The 22064-nt window shown below is 28.7% G+C and overlaps 2 protein-coding genes across 2 annotated transcripts; both read right to left on the reverse strand.

Annotated features, from left to right (window-relative positions):
* Nucleotides 1-2674: 2674 nt before the first annotated feature.
* LOC130954453 (truncated transcription factor CAULIFLOWER A-like) lies at nucleotides 2675-9546 on the reverse strand. Its single transcript, XM_057881192.1, has 8 exons — nucleotides 9292-9546; nucleotides 7650-7728; nucleotides 7263-7327; nucleotides 7073-7172; nucleotides 6940-6981; nucleotides 4903-4944; nucleotides 4490-4602; nucleotides 2675-2830 (listed from the first exon to the last, which is right to left on the reverse strand). The coding sequence occupies exons 1-8, from the start codon at nucleotides 9474-9476 to the stop codon at nucleotides 2719-2721; spliced, it is 738 nt and encodes a 245-aa protein (XP_057737175.1). The 5' UTR covers nucleotides 9477-9546; the 3' UTR covers nucleotides 2675-2718.
* Nucleotides 9547-20311: 10765 nt separating this feature from the next.
* Nucleotides 20312-21140, reverse strand: LOC130957589 (uncharacterized). Its single transcript, XM_057884434.1, has 2 exons — nucleotides 20928-21140; nucleotides 20312-20842 (listed from the first exon to the last, which is right to left on the reverse strand). The coding sequence occupies exons 1-2, from the start codon at nucleotides 21138-21140 to the stop codon at nucleotides 20312-20314; spliced, it is 744 nt and encodes a 247-aa protein (XP_057740417.1).
* Nucleotides 21141-22064: the final 924 nt, after the last annotated feature.

The following is a 22064-nucleotide window of genomic DNA, read 5'->3' on the forward strand; positions in this document are numbered from 1 at the left end:
AATATACTTTTTATCTTTAACTTTTACCATTTTTTTTAAAAGTACCTTAATCATTTAATTTTATTTTTAATATTTTTGATTCATTTAATTGTGTTCCTAATATTTTTTTTATGGAATTAATATTGATAGATAATTTTGATATAAATCGAATACGTATACAAAATTGAATAGAATTAAACATTAGGCATATTTTTTAAAAATATTACAAATATTAAAAATAAAAAATATATTTTATCCTAAAAATAAGAAATAAAAAGTTATTTTTAAATTATATAATTGTACTATGTATGAAAAGCTTGTAGACAGAAGAATAATTACAAAAACCTTCATTCTCTTGACATATATCTAATTGATCCTAAAGAGAAACAGTATTTGTCGCTCTAACTAGTTATATGTAATTTTTCTACTGATATTTAAATATTACTGTAAGAAAAAATAGATTATTTTGACTTAGTCAATGGTTATATATATATATATATTCCAAGTTCCAAGTTGCAAGTTTTAGTTTGGGCCAAATGTCCAAACTTTTATATATATATATATAAAAGTTTGGACATTTGGCCCAAATGCCCAAACTTGAAACTCAATAGCATAGGAAAGTAATCTAACGATTTAGCTATTTAGACACTTCCTACAAGAAAAAACTTTTATGCACTCCTAAAGGTCGGGAGAATGAAAAGATAACCAATAGTCCAATATATAATTTTTGTTAACTTATCCTTCTCTATTTTTCTTGACACAAAAAATATAACTCGATCAAAAACAGAAAAAAAAATCCTTCTCTTTTTCAATTGAGAAAATAAACTATAATTTTTAATTTTTTAATATTTCTTTATATTTTTTTTAATTTCATTTATAAAATTAATAGTGAGAGATTATATTTTACTTTCTCAAATAAAAAAAATTGAAAAAATTCATTCAATTTCGGACCTTAAATAACCTGAACGGCATAGCTTAAGATTTCTGATAATTAGTTTTTTTTTAACAAAAAAATTTATACTAATACTAAAGAGACAAAAAAATTAAAATTTATTTTATTTAATATTTTATTAATTGTTGTTAAATAAAGTAAATTTTAACTACTTTTAGCTAATTTATTTTAATTACCAAATATTTTTATTTTAACATATCACTTGATGACTTTATTAGTCACTGTTGCCAATTTAATGGTAAAACTGTCATTAATATCACTCATCAACCTATTGTCTATATAAAAAACTTTCTACTTCTCAACAAAAAAAAAAAAAAATCCATCAAATTTCATAAACTACATCCTATTATTGTATACTTCTATATTTTTAATTCTAACATTCTATATTTATAAGATTATTATACTTTTTAAGTATTTATTGACTTGATTATCAGAATATCTTTTACAGATACATTTTTATCTATTCTTAATTTAATTTTGACCACTCTATTAAAAATCTTTCAATCAAAAACTCTCCTAGCCTAGTTATAACTTAGAGACTTAGAGTTACCACTTTACTTTAGCTATGTGATCTATGAAAAAAGTTTCTAAAGACAAACTAGATTTTTGATAAATTCTATTTACGTCAGAAAAATATTACAAACATAGAAAAAGTTTAATGATCTTTCTTAAGTCACTGTTTGAAGTTTATGAGTAGAAGGTCTTTATTAGATTTTTTTATAAATTTTAAAATTTTAAAAGTAATAAATTTTAAAATTTTTACTTAAATCTTTAAATAAATGTGTTTATAAAAGAGTGTCTTTAAACCACTCTTTAGCAAAGGGTTTTTTTTTTTATGCATTTGCTATATAAATATATATTGAACGAAACATGTGTTCTATATTGTGGTCACAATGGCACGTAATTAAGTTAGAATCATACAAGAAAATTCCCATCCAATACATTAAGTGAATAACCATAGTATAATAAAGAATAGGGACAGCCAACGAGCTAGCTCTAACTCAAATGGTAATATGATATAGTTTTTTTTATTTCGATTTTAAATTTGAGTCTCATTTTTTATTTAAAAAAAATAAAAAAATAGGAATATATATATTTAACCCAAATCTTAATACTACAATAGATTTATAGGTCATTCTATTTTCAACTGATATAAAATTAAAATTAAGTGATTGTTACAGTACTTAAAATTTTAGCGTCTAATTTGCTAAAAAATATTAGAAGTTAATATTTAATTTAAAAAATATAAAAATAAATAATTTTTAAATATTTAATATTTATTCTAAAGATAAGTTTAGTAAATTCGACAAAAGAAACATACCAAAAAACTTTTCATTAAATTAACTCTACTTCTTATACTTAACAATTATGATAAATGTATATTAAAATCAAACAATCAATTATTAAAATTATTTACTAATATAAAATATATGTATAATAATTAATTTTAATTGTTACAAAAAATATATTTTTGTATGCATAATATCTTAACACATCTGACGTAGTGTTCCATACTTCCATATATACTTCAAAAGCTCATAAATATGATATAATATATACATATAGACAACCCATGGAATTTACTAAGTTTCTTTAAAATTTTAAACATACGGACATATGACACATACATTATATATATATAACATATATATTTCAAGTAAAAAGACATCAAATGAGTTTCGACATAACAAATTAGACATTATACAACATCATCATCATATATAATAATTAAGGTAGGTCGTTCTTTGCAACCATGCATATTCATATATATTAGTAATAATACCATCCTATTCATTTATAGGACGAATCATCCATGGGGGAAGAAGGGTATTATTAGCACGAGCATTAGCTGCCATGTCTTCATTATGTTCGCCATCACTTCTACCTTGTTGGAACCCGCTGCATATATATGTATATATATTTACCTCCATGATTAGTATTTATTAAGTTTTTTAGTTTAATCAAAGTAAAGGCTATAATGCATAATAATATATATTTTTAATTTTATGCATATCAAATAATAAGATGAAACACAAACAAAATAAAATATCTGACAAAAACAATGACTAGTAATATTAAATTGAGATATTCAAAATTTCAAATAAAATCTAATTTTTATGTATTAATAAATATAAAAAATTTATATAATTATTTAATTATATCTATTTTTAGATAATTATTTATATAATAAATATAAAAATAATTACGTAATTGAATATATACGTAAAACTTTTTTACTGTATAAAAATTAATTTCATTCAAATAACATATCTCAATAATTCAGTGAATGATATATATTCCACGTAAATTGTTTGAACTTTGAACTATATTATGTAGATAGGCCCTTTATTAGTCCCAAGTCTCAACACTTAGTTACATATGTTGCTATTGCTTTGAAAAAGAAAAAGAAAATGATCTGTTTGGAAGTTGTTCTTAAACACAAGTTATAAAATTAATATATAGAACAATACGTATGAATTGTCATTAACTTTCCGAAGTATGCTTTTAACTTAGTTATGTTTTTTTTTTTTTTGGATATATGCATAGTTGTAACTTGGATGCATTATTATAAATATATTCTCAAAAATCACTTTCTTCAAAATATAATGAAATTAAATGGGAGAAACAATTTTATGAAGCACCTCTATATGCATTTATAAAAAGTTCAAGCAGAAAAAAAAGTAATACAACCTGAATAGGTGATACAATATGTGACCGTAAAAATGTGATAAAGTAATTAATAAAGTTAAGTCTTGCTTGTAAATAATAATAATAATAATAATAATAATAATAATAATAATCTAGATTTTCTTGTGTCAAAAAATAAATTTCCGGACATCCTTTTGTTTTTTTATTTTATTTATTTTATTTTTTAAAAAGCCCCATATTATATTATTCTCTTAAAACTCGTTCAAAATAAGTTTATCTCTACAGTGAAATTTTTTTTTTCACAAAAAGGGTAGCCCTTGCAACAACAATGCTCATTGCAATTAGGGTAAATTAGACTTATTAAACTTTATATGCCTGAACTTAACGCCATGTGAATTTAAAAAAAAAATACCTGGAACCTCAGATGAAATCTCTACGGCATTGCCATGTGAATTTTAATATCTAAATTTGTAAAGGAAAGTGTAGTGTGACTCTGAGTTTTTATAATATACAAATTGATTTCTTGAACTTCTCTGAGTATTGTTATATTTAAGCAAAAATAAGAGCATTATACCTCCTTTAACTTTTATATATTTGCAATTTACCTCCCTAGACATTTTTAAGCATGCAAGTTTGAAGACTAATAAAGTACACATGTGGTAAAGTTTATGGGTAAGGTACAATTAATCCTTTAAATTATATATTAAGTGGTTCGACTTTATAAATTAACTCCCTTTAGAAAAGTTTCTTTAACTCTTCTGCACACTGGTTTCATGCAGCATGAGAATGCAAAATAATAAATAAAAAATTACCAAAGGAATATACACACATAAGCTCAATAATGGAGACATGCTTGGTTGAAAGTTTCAGAGCAACATGAAATTAATTAAGAAAATATATAATACTAACCCAATGTTCATCTCCGAGGATTGAGGTGCCACAACAAAGGGGGTTAGATCCATAAAGTTATTTTGCAGCTCCAGTTGAGCTTGTTGTGTGATTGCTTTCTCTTTCTCCTTGATCTAGATTTCATTCAATTCATGTGCTCACATTCAGTGAAATAGATTTAAAATTCAGAGCTCAAACTATGTATAAAATCTTTCATGCTATTATTGAAGAGAGCGGAGGGGGAGATTTTGTTACATATCCATATCTAACTTATTTGATCTGATTAAGGATTTAAGATTAATTTTTAAGTTTTATAATTTCAAAATAATTAATTTTATTTAATAATACAGTAATAATTTCTCATCCAAAAAATATGAAAATATTAGTACTCTATAATTCTATAGGACACAATAATAATTAAAAAAAATTGTTACCTTCTTAGCTAGCAAGGTGTTTTGTTCTTGTAGGGTCTTCTCCTGCAATATTATACAACAGAAAAAAATAAATAAAAAATAAAAAAATCTACACAAATTAAATTATGATGATGTGTCTACTTACGTTGGTTGATCACCGTCACCGGGGTAATTAATAATTAATTAATGTCAAACTAGGTAAATTTATTTGACTTGCGATATGATAAAAGAATATAGCATATTACGACATATATAAATTTAATGAGAACGTAACTAACTGTAATGACTAACTTGATAAATTCAACAGAACTAATTAATTAAGTACCCTTTTAGTTGTGTCAGCTAAATCTAACCACTAACTTTCTACATTTAGTAAGTCTAACCATCACTAACTAACTATATATAGAATATTAGGTGACAAAAATAAATTTGAGTATACATGTGAATAATTGGTATAAAAGTTTAATACAAGTGCGTTCAGTAGTTCACAGCTTGGACTCTCACATGACGGTGTAAAATTGTTTTAATGAAGCTTTTCACATTATGAGAATTGATGAGATATTCTTGTGACAATTTCTAATGATTTAATGAGGAAAATAAAATATTTTATCTGTATGTTTTGTCAATTTTTTCTTTCAAATTTTATATACTTCATTAACTTTTCATAAAAAAAAATAAATTATCTCTTTTCAATATATATAATCAAGACTATGATCTTCTTTAATTCACATTATCTATCACTGTATTATTCAATATATATGTAAGTATCATATTTGAATGTATCATTTATTGATCAATTTTCACAATTATCCTCATACAATTCAGTGTGTTAAATACAATTAATAATATAATATTTATAAATAGTATTAAATTATATGTAAGTTTTCTTTGTCAAAAAATAAAAAGTGTAAGTTTGTTTACTAAATCCCACATGACATAATTATATAATGAATTCCTAAAAAATTTGACCTTTGATCTCTATTTTCATCTCTTCAAAATAAAAGTTAATTTGTGAAATCCCATCTCGTAAAAAAAAATTAAAGAAAGAAAATCCCCGAAAGTTGAATAGTAGCTAGCTAGTTGGTGTTCATAATTTTTTTTCCTCTTCAAGCTAGAAAGTGTATTTTCTCATTTATATAACTAAAAATCTCAAATATTCATTAATAACCCCCTTTTTTATTATTGTGAAAGTGATGCAAGGAGAGAGTACAAATTGAAACAACATTTTACATTTGAAATCATTTTCATTATTTTATTACACGCTTTAACTTTGTTGTGTTTAAATATTGTATTTGAAACAGAAATACAGAAATTTAGTATAAAAATAGAAAAATATAAACACTTTCTATTTCTACTCTTAGAATATTCTGTATATGATATATAATAATTTAGTGTTTTTGTTTTTATCTCTACACCTAAACAAATTTTTTTTTTGTGTTCTTTATCTTTATACGTTTTTATTCCTATGAGACGGTTACTTAAAAAAAAAAACCTCTAAAAAATGATTATACACTCTTTCTTAACAAGTACAAGTAACCAAGACTAGTCAGATTTGGTTTGTTAACATTTTTTTAAAAGATGAAAACACAAATATTTTTTTTTTGTTTTAGAGTTTAGTAAATTAAAAAAAAATTTAAGAATTTAATTTTTATGTATTGACATTGTCAAACGCTTTTTACAGCAATCGTTTTTTAGAGAATTATTCACACAGTTAATATAAAAGGTAATTATTTTTGCTAATATAGCATTGTATAATTGAATGTACGTGTAAAATGATTTTACACTGCATCAAAATTAAATTTATTTTTTAAAATATTAAAAAAAATCTTTTTAAAACTATCTTGTAACTATTAAAAATTAAAAAAATTTAATATAACATTATATATTAATAAAGATTTAAATTTATCTTTATATTTATGTCTATTATATTTTTTATTTTAAAAATTATTTTATTAAATATAATTATTATTTGATACTTGTTGAAATGAATATTTAATTTAATTTATCAAACATGGTACAAATTTTATAGAGCATGCTTATAAGATATTTTCGAAATACCTTTTTCTGAAGCACTGAGATATCCTCATAGATGAGTTGGTTCTGCAAGTTATATATTAAATATAAGTAAAAGCAGAATCATCATCACTATATATATGGCCAAAAACACCCAAGATTTGCATGGTTTTACTACCCTTCGTGATCTAACTTGTTTGAGGGCAGAATCAAGCTGCTGTTCTAAATTCTGAAGCTCTTTTAGACTTAAGCATTGCAGATCTTGTCCCATAAAATTTCTGAAAAAGAAAAATTAAAAAGCATATATATATATATATATAATATAGGGGCACAAACCCTTGCTTTTACTTAATTATTTTATTTGATACCTTTGATTTCTCTCTAAGACTTCCACCCTTGCTTTGAGCCTTGCATATTCTAGAGTCCAATTTTCCTGACAGCGTGGATAGATATGAATAATTGAATAATTGTAGCGAATTAATAATAAGTAATTAGATAAAAAAAATTAAACCATTCATCAGAAGAGTTAAATCCAAGCAATATTACTTCAGTTGTATTCATTATTGTCTTATAATATATACTACTTCATGAGATGTATCTAGTGAGAGAGAGGAACAATTTTATATGAGCGTGAGAGATATGTCGTATTATTTATAAATGAATTAAAAGTTGTTAAAAATGTTAGTTTAAAAGTGAATTATTCTGATTGTTTTTGACTAATTTTATAGTCCGATGATTCGACGATGAGGACATACATTTGGTCCTTGATCATTTGCAACGAGCTGCCTCTCTGCATATGAATACCGCTCATACCTTTCAAGTATCTTCTCCATGCTGTGAATTCAAATCAAGGAAATGTAAAAAAATAAGATTTTACATATTTATATATATGGCACTATCAAAGGTTGAAACTAAGCATTCAAACAGAAACCTCACTTGAAATAATTAGAACTACTAAAATTATTCAGATATATTTAATCTGGCATGGATAAACTGTTGTGTATATATTTATTTTCCGTCTTTAATTTTTTTTCTCAATTTTGTTTTTCTTTTGCTTTTGACATATAGTTTATATACAAAACAAAAAAATATTATTTTTTTGTGTCCTATCTTTATTTTATATTTTTACCGTTTTATTGAATAAATTTTTTAAAACAAATATAGAATAAATGACTTATTTTTTTAAAATACTATGAAATAAATGGCTTATTTTTTAATTGTCAAATAAATAACTTATTTTAAAAATACTTATATTTTATATTTTAATATATATTTTATACAAATAATTAATTAATAACTATTTTTTATATATACATAATATAATTATTTTTTAATATACTGTTATACCATAAAAAAATTTGGCATATAGTTAGATTTTTTGTTGGATTTGATTGACAACAGGGCAAAACCTGTTGTGTTATATCAAAGGGATGAGGGTGATGCTTTTGAAACAGTAAAACAAACACGTACACAGTACACTTATTACATGCCCATGAGAGACCTACCAGTGACTCACTTCACTAACTAACCCTTCTTTCATTCCCCATAATAACATATCATATATTACTATAACTTTTTCAATTAACTACCTAATTAATTAATTAATTAATATTCATATATATGTAATGTTAACACAAAAAAAAATAATTCAAATTTTATTTTATTTAATATTTATTAATTATAAAATAAATTTTAACTATTTTTTTTTGGTTATCAAATATTTTATATATATATATATATACTACTCCCAAAGAGAATAAAACAACATGACTTTCTCTAAAGCTTTAATTTACATGCCATTACTAGATAATGCACGCATGTTAGTTCCCAATCTTTTCACAAGTACAAGCGGGGCCAAAAAAAAAAAGAAAGAGTTAATTAGAACAGCAAATGTTTACACTGTTTTATCAAACAAATTAGTCACTAATGACTACTATTAAGGGAAAATTCTATATATGAACAAGAAATAACCCTAGTAAAATACTTTTCCTTTTATATATTAGGAGACATATATAACAGTGATGAACTTAAACCTATATTTAGGGATCAAGAAGAAAAAATAAGAAGACAAACAAAGAAAAAGAAGAAAAAAAAGTTACAAAAATGGCAACATGAAGATCCAAAGGCTTATACAAGTTAAATGAAAAAAAAAGGCCAAGTTGTAGCTAGTTTTATATAATTAATTAAAATAAAATTATGCTTTGTTCAAAATAAAACAGTAGTTCAGTACAGTAGTTAGCTAGATTTAATTAGTTTTAATCTGCAAAAAAATTAGGTCTTAATCTTAATCTTGACCACTTCAGCTTGATCTCTAAGCAATTTTTTCACCTAAAAAAAAAGAAATTAAAAGAAAAAAACATAGATTTGCAGAAATTAGGGTAAGAAGTATTGAGATACCAGGGGTCACTGGAGAACTGAAAGAGCTTCCCTTTGCAGGAGAAGACGATGAGAGCCACCTCAGCATCGCAGAGAACTGAGATCTCGTTCGCCTTCTTAAGCAACCCCGCTCTTCTCTTCGAGAAAGTGACTTGGCGGTTGATCTTGTTCTCTATCCTCTTCAATTGCACTCTCCCTCGCCCCATTCCACACAATTCAGCACCAGAACTTTTATCAAACACCTTGTGTGCGTGAACCACCGACTTAAGATTCTAATCAAACACTATATATATGTGTGTGAAGATTGTTGATGAGATTATGAGGGTGTGAGGTGTAGAGTGTGGACCGTACAATGAGTTGAGATAAGTTTGGGGTCTATGTGTTTATCTTAATATAGATTGCTGAAGTTTCTTTGTTTGGAATGTGTGAATGAGAGAGGTTTTGATTTTGGGGGTTTTGGGTTTCTTATATGGTTTCTGTTCTGAATTTATTTTGGACGTTAGAATCAGGGGAGAAGAAGGAACAAGGCCATGAGGGTTTCCTTCTATGTCAATTTCTTCTTTATTATTATTGTTTACACTCAAAGGGGCAAAAGAGGAAATGTAAGGCTGGGGAGAAATCAGGCTATTGTTTTAGAAATATCTATGTACAACTATGAAATGCGTCTATAAAAAATTAATTATTAAATTATAGTTTTTTTATAAAATATATATTTAAAATATAAATATATACTTATATTATATATAAATATAGACACCAAAAAAATACATCAAAAAATATTATGATTAATTTTTTATTTTCATATAATATTTATATCTTCTATATATAACGAAAATATAAAAAAAATAAAATGACAATTAGGTCTCTAAAGATTTCGACCTCAGACTAATTCTTCTTTTAAAAAAAAAACATTAATCTAATATTCTACGATAGCAAATGGTAGACACGTGATATTCTTCTATTAATTTATTACGTAAAATTTAATAGTAGTACTTGTATCTACTACTGTAACGTGCTTATTTAGAAAAGATTGTCATACAAATAACAACTTTTAGAACGAAAGATTCGTGATAAATAAAGAATAGTCAATAAATGTTATATGAAAACTCAAAAAATTATAAATATTTTATTATCCAAAATTATATAATTTATATGTTCATGTGGCAACAACGGACACATATTATTATAGATAACGAAACACAGGGTCAACTTCATTTCATGATCATTTTGCACTATTCATTGACGGCACTACGGCAGAACATACATGTTTACCGTTTGTTATCGTCGAGGACCTATTGATATTTTCTTCTTCAAAGACCAATCAGTACGAGATCAAAATCCTCAAAGATCTAATGATCATTTCACTCTAAAAAATTAGTACATAACCATTTATTATATATCTTTTATTATATATAATCAATAAAAAATATTTGTTATTATTATCAAAATTTAAATACAATAATTTTTTATTAAACTATAAGTAATTTATCATTTTAACTAATTTTATTTTATTATTTTTATATTCATTTAAAAATAAAAAATGAATTAATAGATACATTAATATAATGCTTATTAATACTATACGTTAGTATATATAAGACTAAGAGAAATAGACAAATAGGTTCTTCATCTTTTGATCCGTGTACATTTAAGTACTTGTGAATTTAAAAATATATTTAAATTTTTTATCTTTTCAAAACATAAATATATCGATCCCTCATGTTCACTTGGGTCTTTCAGACTTAACGAAAAAATTAAACGTGACACCCGTTGTATTGACCTGGTTGATACGGATACATACCTGAGAGTTTTTTTAAATGGGACAAATTAGACCTAGAAATCGATATATCTAGATTTTGAAGAGGTCAACCATTTAAATATATTTTAAAATTCTCAGAAATTTAAATATTTGCAGATCAAAAAGTCAAAAATCGATTTATTCTTTTCTCTGAAAATAATTTTACATGTATTATTTTTGTATATGTGTTTTTTATATATTTTTAATTTTAGTACTACAAATAATTGATAAACAATAGTAACACTAAAAAATGTAAAAAAAAAAAAAAGTATAGAAAAAAATAACGTAAATTTTTTTTTTAAAAGAGAAAAGGGATAAATCGATAATAAGCCAAAACCAAAAGTGGTTTTGAAAACCCACGGTGGTTTTGTTGAATGCGTTGTCGAATTGGGATTGGTTCATGGAAACTGTAAGGACGGGGCCTTATCATCATGACAAATAATAAATATTTTTAATAGTTTTTTTATGAACGGTCCATAGCCCATACTCCCTTTTTAAAATATTTAAAAAGATAAAATAATTATTAATGACATTAGAAAAATGTGAAAATGAGTGACCTTTAATTAATTAAGTTATCCTAATTTTTTCCACCAGCTATGCTAGATAGCTAGAAAATTTTTGGCATGAAAATTTACTTTGACCAATCAAAAAGGGAAGCCTAATTAAGAAGAGTCTGTAAAAAAAATAAAAAACCCGGAAATTGGAAGAAATTTAAGGAGGAACAATGGCCAAAAAACGTTCAAGGAATATGCTTCCAAAAGAAAATTTCGTACATTAGAGAGTTCTTCAAATAAACTTGGGTAATTTTTTTTTTCGGTGTCTGGGTAATTCAATTATTTGATCATATATGTGCCAATTTGTCTGATTGTTTTGGAAAAGAAAAATAATAAATATCTTTAAAATAATTTTTAAAAAGTTGGATATAGAGAATACAAAACTTGTAATTTAATTCTTTTTACATAAAACATTGTATTTTTTATTCTTTAACATGTATTCATTAGCAAAATCATCTACGCTTGGCTTTTTAAAAATTTTAAAAATTTTTTTTAATATATATGCATAAGTGAATAAAGTAATATTTGGTAAAATCATTTTTAAAAGCTAGGATAACTAGATGACAAAATATTAAATTAATTAGAAAATTTGAGTTTACAAGACATGTACTTTTGTTCCTTGTCTTTTAAAAAGGTATAAAAAGAAGATAAGAAAGAAAAATCAATAATTTTGATGATTAAGCAATTTGGTTTGAATTTTAAAAAATATAAAATTTTTAAGAAAGAATAATTATTTTCGTTATGTTGAATTAGAAATTAATTTTGATTTGTTTATCAAGTTGAAAATAATAATACAACAAGTTGATAAACATAGATATTAATTGAAAGTGTATTAGTGCAAAGTTTGATTAATTTAAAGATTAAAAATTAACTACTTAATTAAATATTTCATCCTAAGATTATTAACTTAAAACTCATAAATATAAAAGTGGATAATATCACAAATTGTTATATTTGTGGTGTAATTTCACTGACTATGAATTAGTATAAACAAGTGACTTAGTTAGCTTAGTTTAGTGCGACGGAAGTAACAATGTAATGACTCTTAGAAAGAAAATTATAAAAAAAATTTGGGTATGTATTATATGTCCCTACATTTTATTTTATGTGCCAAGTCATTATTCATTCTTTTGGTTAGTGAATATTAGTTTGTACTTTTATAATCTTCTTTTCATATTTGAGTGTTTATACTATTAGTTCAGTATTTTAGGTGTAATTAAAATTTGATTTTGGGTAGAATATTACAATTTACCACTTTATATTTTTGAATAAGAATTTGGTTTTGGTAGAATGATTACCCATTTAGGATCTCTTTATAAAGAATTTAGTTAAGATAGAACAATATCATTAATTACCACTTTATATTATGTTAGAAATTTGGTTAGGATACAGTAATTATTCAATTTTATAATTTTATTATATTAAATTTTTTTAGTAAAATATATATTTGATATTTTTTTAATGTCAATTATATAAATTTTATGCTTCAACTGGCACACCGTGTTTTCTAACAAAGATCCTTTAATATTGTAAGAATGGGCAAATTATTATTTATTATATTATTCTCCATATACAAATCATTTTTCTATATAAGTTTATATAAATCATTTATACTTATGTATATACGTTTTTTTTCTTTTTTTTTATTCTTCTCTTTCGTTATCGTCGTCACCATCACCAACACCTCATCCTCCTTTTTTTATTGGAATTTCTTTTCCTCTTTTCTTTTTCTCCTTCTCCTCCATCATCAGTTATTTCATCGAAGATAATGAATAATTCAAGTTTAGATTATCAATTGAACTAGAACGAAATTGATTATTATTTTGAATTATTGTTTTTGTTTGTGAAAATTGTTATTCATTGTTGATAGTTTGAATTGAATGTAATGTAAATTTTTTGCATTAGAAAAAATATTTTTCTGTATTTGCAGCAAATTTAGGTATAACACGAAGATATTTGAGTGTATTATTTAAGAATTTTCGGTGTATACATGCTGATAAGTTCTGTATAATTCAAAACTCTTCTTCTCCCCCTCCTTATCTTCTGGTGCTTCTTCTTCTTCTTTTTCATCATCATCATCATCATCTTCTTCTTTTTTTTTATTCATCTTTTTTTCTTATTTTATCTTCTCAAGTTTCTTCTTGTTTTACTCTCTTAACAAGAATAAAAATAAAAAAATCAAACAAAGAAGAAGAAGAAACATATAATAATGGTACAAAATTTATTGAAAGAAAATGAATTTACATTCATTCAACTAAAAGAAAGAAAGAAATAAGAAAAAAGAAGAAAAAATACAGCATTAGAAGAAATATTTTTCTGTATTTGCAGCAAATTTGGGTATAACACGAAGATATTTGAATGTATTATTTAAGAATTTTCAGTGTATGTGTGCTGATAAGTTCTGCATAATTCAAAACCCTTCATCTTCCTCCTCTTCATTTTCTATTGTTTCTTTTTTTTTTTTTCATTATCATCACTCTCTTCTTTTTTTCTTATTCATCTTTTTCTTTTTATTTTACCTTCTCAAGTTTCTTCTTATTTTACTCTTTTAACAAGAATAAAAACAAAAAAAAATCAAACAAAGAAGAAGAAGAAATACATAATACTGAAAAATTACTTGGAAGAGGATAAACTTACATTTATTCAACTAAAATAAAGAAAGAAATAAGAAAAAAAGAAGAAGAAGAAAATGTAGCATTAAAAGAAATATTTTTTTGTATTTGTAGCAAATTTGGGTGTAACACGAAAATATTTGATTGTATTGTTTAAGAATTTTTGGTGTATGTATGCTAATAAATTCTGCATAATTCAAAACTCTTCCTCTTCCTCTTCCTTATCTTTTGCTGCTTCTTCTTCTTCATATTCTTATTTCATATTCTCATAATTCTTTTTTGGAGAAAAAAAATACATAATGTTGCAAAATCAAAAGAAAGAGAAAGAAAAAAAATGCAACAACAATAACAGTAATAAAAAAACGACGATGAAGATGAAACACGCGAAGAAAAAGGAAAAGAAATGCAAAGAAGAAGGAGAAGAAGAAGAAAGAGTAGGAGGAGGAGGAAGAACGTGAGATAAAAAAAGGAACGTAATTTTTACGCGCGCATTATGAGAAAATATATTTTGTTATGTTTGGATTAATTTGTATGTCAAAAGGACTTATATTTAGAGTAGTACTCTTATTTATTTTTGTATAGACAGGTGCAAAATCAACTTCTAATGAACAAATTAAAATTACCTACATTTTTCCCCAACTAAACTATCTCCGCTACTTCTTCAAAGTAAGGGTAATGTAGTTATTTAGACTCAACATGTATGATTTTTTAAAACGAATAAATATAATTGAATATAGAATAAAATTTGTTTGGTCCTTATTTTTTCTTTGGAACGATGATGAGGCAGTGATACATATATAGATGTGGATTTGTGGCAGTTATATTGCCACAAAAATAAATATGTAGCGGCAGCGAGAATATTCATACTAAGAAAAGTGAATATTATTCCATAATAAAGTTTATATTGCTATAAAAGTAATAGGTTTCAAATGAGCGTTAAAGGCAAAGAAGAACCCTTTTCTTTGTCAACTTTTAAAGTCCATTAGGCAAAGAATTGAACTGCTGCCATTGATGATGATCTCTTCTTAGAGCATTCACGAATTCACTTCTCAGTTCTGATGAGTTCTGACTGTGCCAGCATTTGCAGAGACGACATTAACCGACAAACAACAATCACATTTGGACATGGTGATAAGGTTGTCACACTTCTTCACCCATTTTACTTTACTTAGAATCATCAAAAACTTCAATTACTCTTAATTAAATAATTATTGAATTGATAAACAAATTTGTGGTAACTTCTAGAATTTAGATTACTAAAAAATCACTTGCTTTTAGCGATGTTAGAATATACTTAATTATAAACTGTGTAATACTCATATAATTAAGAAAAAAATTATTTAAGAATCAAATTCTTCAACCAACATTAACTCAATTTTGTTCTTTTCTATTTCTTTCTATTATTTAGTTACTCATTAACTTAAAAAAAAAATTGATTCCATAGTTTAAAAGTGTATGTAAATTTAATAATTATAATTTTAATTAAAAATTTTATATAGTTTTCAAATAATTTATTTATAGAAAAACATATTTTTAAATAGAGTAAATATATTTAGAAATAAATATAATTTTAGTCATACCATAAAAAGTCTAATGTATACTCTATGTCCAGAAATGATCATGAGTAGGGCTAACTCAAATCAAAAGGCTAACTCATGAGATAAGTGTTGAGTTAAGAAATTAACTAAATTAATTAGTGATGACAAACATTATTTTTGGGCAAAATAAATAATTAAGTGTTGATTATTTATATCTACATATTAACTAATTGTTTATTATTGCAGGCCAAATATTAATAGCCCAAAAAGGAATGAAAAGTAATCAGCAAGAATATTGGGCTGAAAGCAAAATAAAGAGCCCAAGCAAAAGCAAAGAAAGAAGCCAAATAAATTAAATGGGGCCAAGCATACCAATACCCGATCCAAGCCCGATCTGGTTTCAGAAATGCAAATCCCTCTCTTTTGCTTAACCAAAAGCAACGTTCATCTCTCTTTCTGAACAAGTCAAACCAGTTTCAGAAAAGTAACACAGAAGAAAGAGAGAGAGCTTCTTCCACACGCTACTCACCGAAGAAGAAAGAAAGAGAGAGATTAAGCTTGAAAGGCAAGAGCCTAATCAGAAAATCCAAACCAAATCCAGCTTAGGTTAAAGGTAACCCATTTCCTCTTACATGCATAAGATCTTCTTCTCTTCTTCCCAACTCTCTGCTCTATCCGAAAATGGCATTCAAGAGAAAAGTTGATCTCTGCTCTTCAGTGCTACAAATCCACGGTCACAAGAGATTCTTGGGGACCAAGTTGCATCTCTATGGTTCAGATTTGGTTGACCATTGGAAAACAATTTAGGTTACTCCTTTGTGGCTTTTGGTCAAGTTTGAAAAGTCAGAAGCAAAGGTTCTAATTTGATACTTGAAAAGAAAAAGTGAGCTTGTGGGTTGGAAAAGCTCAAGGCTCAAGGTGTTGACCTTGAAAGAAGAACCAAGGAACATGCAAGGAGATAAAAAGAAGCTTGCTGTTCATTCAGAAGTAAGGAGAGAAAACCAGAGAGTGAGAACAGTGTTCTGCTGAGAAGTTCCTCTACTTGGATAATGCTTACTTTCAAAGAAGCATTCGGCCAATACTGAAGAACTGTATCTGAGGTTTGCGAATCTGGTTATGCACATAGCAAAGAGGCTGCTGATGAAGTCAATCTCCTTCATGTTTTACAGATTGTAATGTACTTTTCTATGTTTATCTTTCTGTAATTTCTTGTGAGAAAAGGCATTGTGAGAAAGCTCAAGTAAAAGCCATGAGTGGAAAAAGGCTGAGTGATACACTTGAGAGAAAAGCCTAGAGTTATTTTCTGATTTCTTTAGGATGGTTAAGTGTCTTGTATCTTGTACCTGTAAGGTATCCCTTTCTTAGTTGGGTTAGCACTAAGAGGTATAGTTAGGTATTAGCATAGCCAATGTCAAGTTAGGTTAGAACTTGAGTGTGAAAGGATTGGGTCAATCCTGTGTTATTGGTGTATGTAATACTGCTAACTATAGTGAAATTCTTCCATAGTTGTGGAGGAGACTGGATGTAGGTTGCATAGCACAAGGCAACCGAACCAGGATACATGCTGGTGTTAGCTTTTCTCTTCTCTGCTGTGTTCTGTTTTCTGATATTCATGAGACAAAAATAAATTGTCTCATAAATTTCTGCTGCTGAGTTCAAACAGAATCAAAACTGCAAATTTGTTTTAAAAGGGTAATAACAGCAACCGAAAAGGAAGGCATAGATTCAACCCCCCTTCTCTAAGCCTACCACAACCTTCAATAAGTAACGTTTTGTGCTTATAAATTTTTTAAGAATCTAAAGTAAAAAAGATGTGAGATTTGTAATAAATTAAGTTAAAATTAGAACAGATAAAATCAATTAGCTTAGAGCTCAAGTAATTTGGCTCTAGCTAGCATTAGAGTTAGTTAATCCGTAGAATAATTAGTTATTTTGTTAGCATATGTGTAATATAAAGGGTAAAATGCATATTTAAACTAAACTGAAACTAAAATTACACAATTCATCCAAAATAAAAAATATTATACAGATCTCTCAAGTGGACGTTTTTATGTAGATCAAATGAGGCCTAATCGAATTATAAAATCCAACACTAATTCGAATAAGTGCAATTCGAATTACTAGAGAAATTACAAATCGAAGGAGAGCAACTCGAATTATGTATGGACAAAATCTTGCATTAAATCGAATCACATTGGTTCGAATTATGTATATACGTGAATACCTCACTAATTCAAATTATACCCAGTTTTGAGCACATGATAATTTGAAACAAGCTGTTTCGGTTTGCCCATAATAACTAATTCGAAGTGAGTTGATTCGAATTACCACCAAGGAGCAGCCCAAGGTAATTCAAATTGGATTCATTCGAATTACCAATACTTACCCTATAAATATAAATCGAGTTGAGTTCATTCGAACTACAATTTCAAACCACTGTCCCACTAAATCCCAGAGAAAACACTATTCTAAAACTCCAAAGTAGCATTCAACATTCGGATATTCCACTGATGGGGGATAACCCGGACTGACTTTATCGTTTGGATGAAGTCGCTCATATAGCTGGTGTCATCAATGAAAAAGTTAGTGCGCACATTTTTTTCGAAAATATTTCATGTGTTATTTTTTTTGTTTCTTATAACTAGTCATTATTTAAAATTGTTAAGTTAGATAGAGTTGTTGTGTTAGTAATTTATTAGTTTCTAGAGATTCAATGGAGCAATTTTTAATTTGGATAGTGATTACAAATAAATAGAAGAGTATGAGTAGTAAAGACAGTGGAGGTGCAACTTATTTAGAGTAAGTTTTTTGTGTTACCATTAAACTTAGTCGTTAAAGTAAATGCTTTTGTTAATGTTATACTATTTTTTATTACACCCAGCTTGATGCATATATGATGTATTTGAATGCGTAACATTATTTGGTTGCGTACAAGTTGTATTCTTTGGATTAAGATATGTATTAGTTGATAATGTTGTATAAATATGTTCTGAGATGAGAGACAATCTGATACGTTTTTTATGCAGCCTCATCGATGTATCATGAGCATGCGACGGCAGTAGCGTATGCGCCTGGACAAAAGGATTGTTCCGTACTTGCAGATGGTCAGTTTATACCATCTTACGAGGCTGAACGAGACTTGGTTTAGGTTGGATGAGCCGCTGGTTAGTGCGTTCATGGAGCGATGGCATCCGAAGATGCGCACATTTCATATGTCGTTCAGAGAGTGCACGATTACACTGCAGGACGTGGCGTACCAGTTAAAGCTGCCAATCGATAGACATCATGTCAGTGGTTGCCTGACAGATTTTATGACGTACATCGAGGGTGGTCGTCCAACTTGGACATGGTTCGAGAAGCTATTGGGTTTATTGCCTCCTGCGAACTGTATTAACAAGTTCGCAGTGTAATGCAGTTGGTTCCCGTAGGCATTTAGAGAGCTTCTTGATGATAGATGAGACCACTGTTAGGAGGTATGCCCAGGCCTATATCATGATGCTGTTGAGGACTCAGCTATTTGGCGATAAGTCTGGTACTTGCATTCACATTAGGTGGCTGCCATACGTAGCCAGGCTTGAGGACATGGGTGGGTACAGTTGGGGATCAGCTGCTCTCTCATGGTTATATCGGTGCATGTGCCACGTGGCGAGCAGACATGGGGTGAAGTTAGCCAGACTATTACAGCTGCTTCAGTCATGAATCTTCTGGCGGTTCCCTGGATTCAGACCCGCTGGACATGATATGTTTGGCTGGCTTTTGGCTTCGAGTTACTATTCTATTCAAATGAGAAAATTTGTCCCAATTATTTGGTGTTAGCTTCATTTAGTGATAACCTGAGTTTGGGTTGCAGTTGGTCAGGTCACAACCCTACAGCGAGTGAGAAGGGAGCTCGAGTTGTGAGTTGGAGGCTCAGAATAGATCTCTTATAGGCTGAAAATGTGAGTATTTCAACCACTCCATATAGTTAATATCTCTCAAAGATTAGCAACACTATATATTTAACGATGACGCATCATAACTATTCAGTCTTGGCATACGCTGCATTCACCAGAAGCCTACGTGCATCCTTACCCTTAAAAGTCAAGGCAAAATTTGTGGCCACATATCGAATATAGAATGCACGGCATGCAGTAGGTGGTAGCCAACCTCCGTCAGGAGCCTCAAGTGCCGCCTTAATACTGTTGTACCGATCGAATATCACCAGAACACCAGGCTGCGGAGTCACGTGCTGGCGGAGGTGGGATAGAAAAAATGACCACAACTCAGTATTCTCACCCTCCACAAATGCAAATGTAATATGCAAGATGTTGGAGTTCCCGTCTCGGGAAATCACAACGAGCAACGTACTCCCGTATTTGCCGTACAGGTAGGTCCCGTCAATATTGACCAACGGCTTGCAATGCCGGATGGCCTCAATACATAGTGAGAATGTCCAAAAAATTTGGTGAAAATAGGCTTGCGATTGGTCCACTTGCCCACCCACCCGCACAGGACTCGTCCTCAACACTGCAATACTACCAGGCATCGTCATCTGCACACTTAAGACCCATCGCGGCAACTCATTGTATGACTCATCTTGATCTCCATAAATATGTACCACGGCCTTCTGCTTAGCCAACAAACCCTCCTATAAGTCGGTCTAAACCCAAAATGTGCCTCTGTCGCATTCAGCAGTACTTTGATATACTCGGCTGCATCAACTCTAACCATTGGCAGTATGAAGGCCGAGATCACATGATAATTAAGACTCATGTGATCGCTCGAGATCGACGTAGCCAGACAAGTATGAGGTCCATTGTACCGTTTTACCTCCCAAATACCTCTACGCTGGTGAAGACTGACCCTAATCAACCATGTGCACCCATTGCCAAATTCCTTACAGTTTCCAAAGTACTTGCGATAATCGGACTCCACCACTTTATACTGTACCCCGCGTCGGATGCTATAAGTATTCACGCTTAACACTACCTCCTCTTTGTTCTGAAACTGCTGACCAACCTGAAACTCCGCTAGACCCCTAGTACCCTGTGTATCTCTGGCACCAAATCCAACAGGTTTTCCAGGAACCTCCTGCTATCTCATGGCATCCAAGTCCAAAGTTAAAAATTAGGGGTGGGGGGTACTGCTGAGTCTATGAGCTGGACGCTCCGCCAGCCCCAGCTGGATTACTCGCTGCTATGTCATCACCACTATCATCGGCAATAATGTCTGGCTCCACATCATCATTGTCATCATCATCCCGCAATACATCGTCTATACCATCCGGTGTCCCACCCTGTAATAAAACTGGCACCGTATCAATAATATCAACTTCTCTATCATCACTGCGGTTGAGATCAGCTACAAAGGACAGAGACACAACCACCATTGCCTAAGGTGCAATCACAGATACGGATGAAGAGGCACCAACAAGCCTCGAACTAGAACAGGCTGCCGTTGCTGGAGCTTGGGGATTCCAGTTCAAACCACCTGAGTTAGAGACTACATCCACAAGCTTGGCCAACAGCTCAGGTGTCCTGACCTCGGGAAACTGCTGACGACAATGGAATTGAACCTCCAAATTCTCGTCACTCCCTATGACAAACGAATCGCATTTCACATCTCGCAAAACTGAAATCGGAATGCGATAGAATAACTTCTCAACTGGTTTCACGCCTTGCAATCCCAGTTTTGGATTATAGAATTCAGGAATTCAGCGAAACTCGTTGTAGGTTACAGAAAAATACTGAGGGGATCCTTATCAATAAACTTAATAGCAGAGCGTGTTTTTTTCTTAATCGACCCTCTATAGTGCACCAACACTAAAAAATTCTCCTCACTAGCCATTGTGTTTTACTCTCATGGGAGAAATTCACGTTCACATCATATTTATATATGTTAGGCCTAAGTAAATCGAATTTACCTAGTTTGATTTACATGTTCTTGGTAATTCGAATTAGTCAAATTCGAATTATATAAGGACATTTATAAGTGTAAATCAAAACAGATTGTTTCGAATTATTAGAGACGTCCTTACATGTATAATTCGAATCAATATGATTCGATTAAGTAGGGCACTCCATGCATGCATAATTCGAATTGGTCAAATTCGATTTGTGTGTATCACTATTAATTCGAATTTGTCTTATTCGAATTAGTGTTGAATTATGTAATTCAAATGGGCTCATTCGATTTATATAAAAATATCTTTTTAGGATATTCATGTAATATTTTTTCTTTTGGTTGTTTAATACAATATTTGCCTCCATTTAATTTAAATATGCATTTTACTCTGATATAAATACTCTTAGAT

The sequence above is a fragment of the Arachis stenosperma genome, chromosome 10 (assembly GCF_014773155.1).
Source record: "Arachis stenosperma cultivar V10309 chromosome 10, arast.V10309.gnm1.PFL2, whole genome shotgun sequence".
Taxonomy (NCBI): Eukaryota; Viridiplantae; Streptophyta; class Magnoliopsida; order Fabales; family Fabaceae; genus Arachis; species Arachis stenosperma.

What these genes read in the sequence shown, in the direction of transcription:
- LOC130957589 (XM_057884434.1), bottom strand. Translation starts at nt 21,140, where the DNA reads ATGGTGGTTGTGTCTCTGTCCTTTGTAGCTGATCTCAACCGCAGTGAT. An exon ending in CAGCGAGTAATCCAGCTGGG is followed by an intron (nt 20,843 to 20,927) that starts GCTGGCGGAGCG and finishes ATGAGATAGCAG; the next exon opens with GAGGTTCCTGGAAAACCTGT.
- LOC130954453 (XM_057881192.1), bottom strand. Translation starts at nt 9,476, where the DNA reads ATGGGGCGAGGGAGAGTGCAATTGAAGAGGATAGAGAACAAGATCAAC. An exon ending in CAGTTCTCCAGTGACCCCTG is followed by an intron (nt 7,729 to 9,291) that starts GTATCTCAATAC and finishes TTGAATTCACAG; the next exon opens with CATGGAGAAGATACTTGAAA. An exon ending in CAAATGATCAAGGACCAAAT is followed by an intron (nt 7,328 to 7,649) that starts GTATGTCCTCAT and finishes CCACGCTGTCAG; the next exon opens with GAAAATTGGACTCTAGAATA.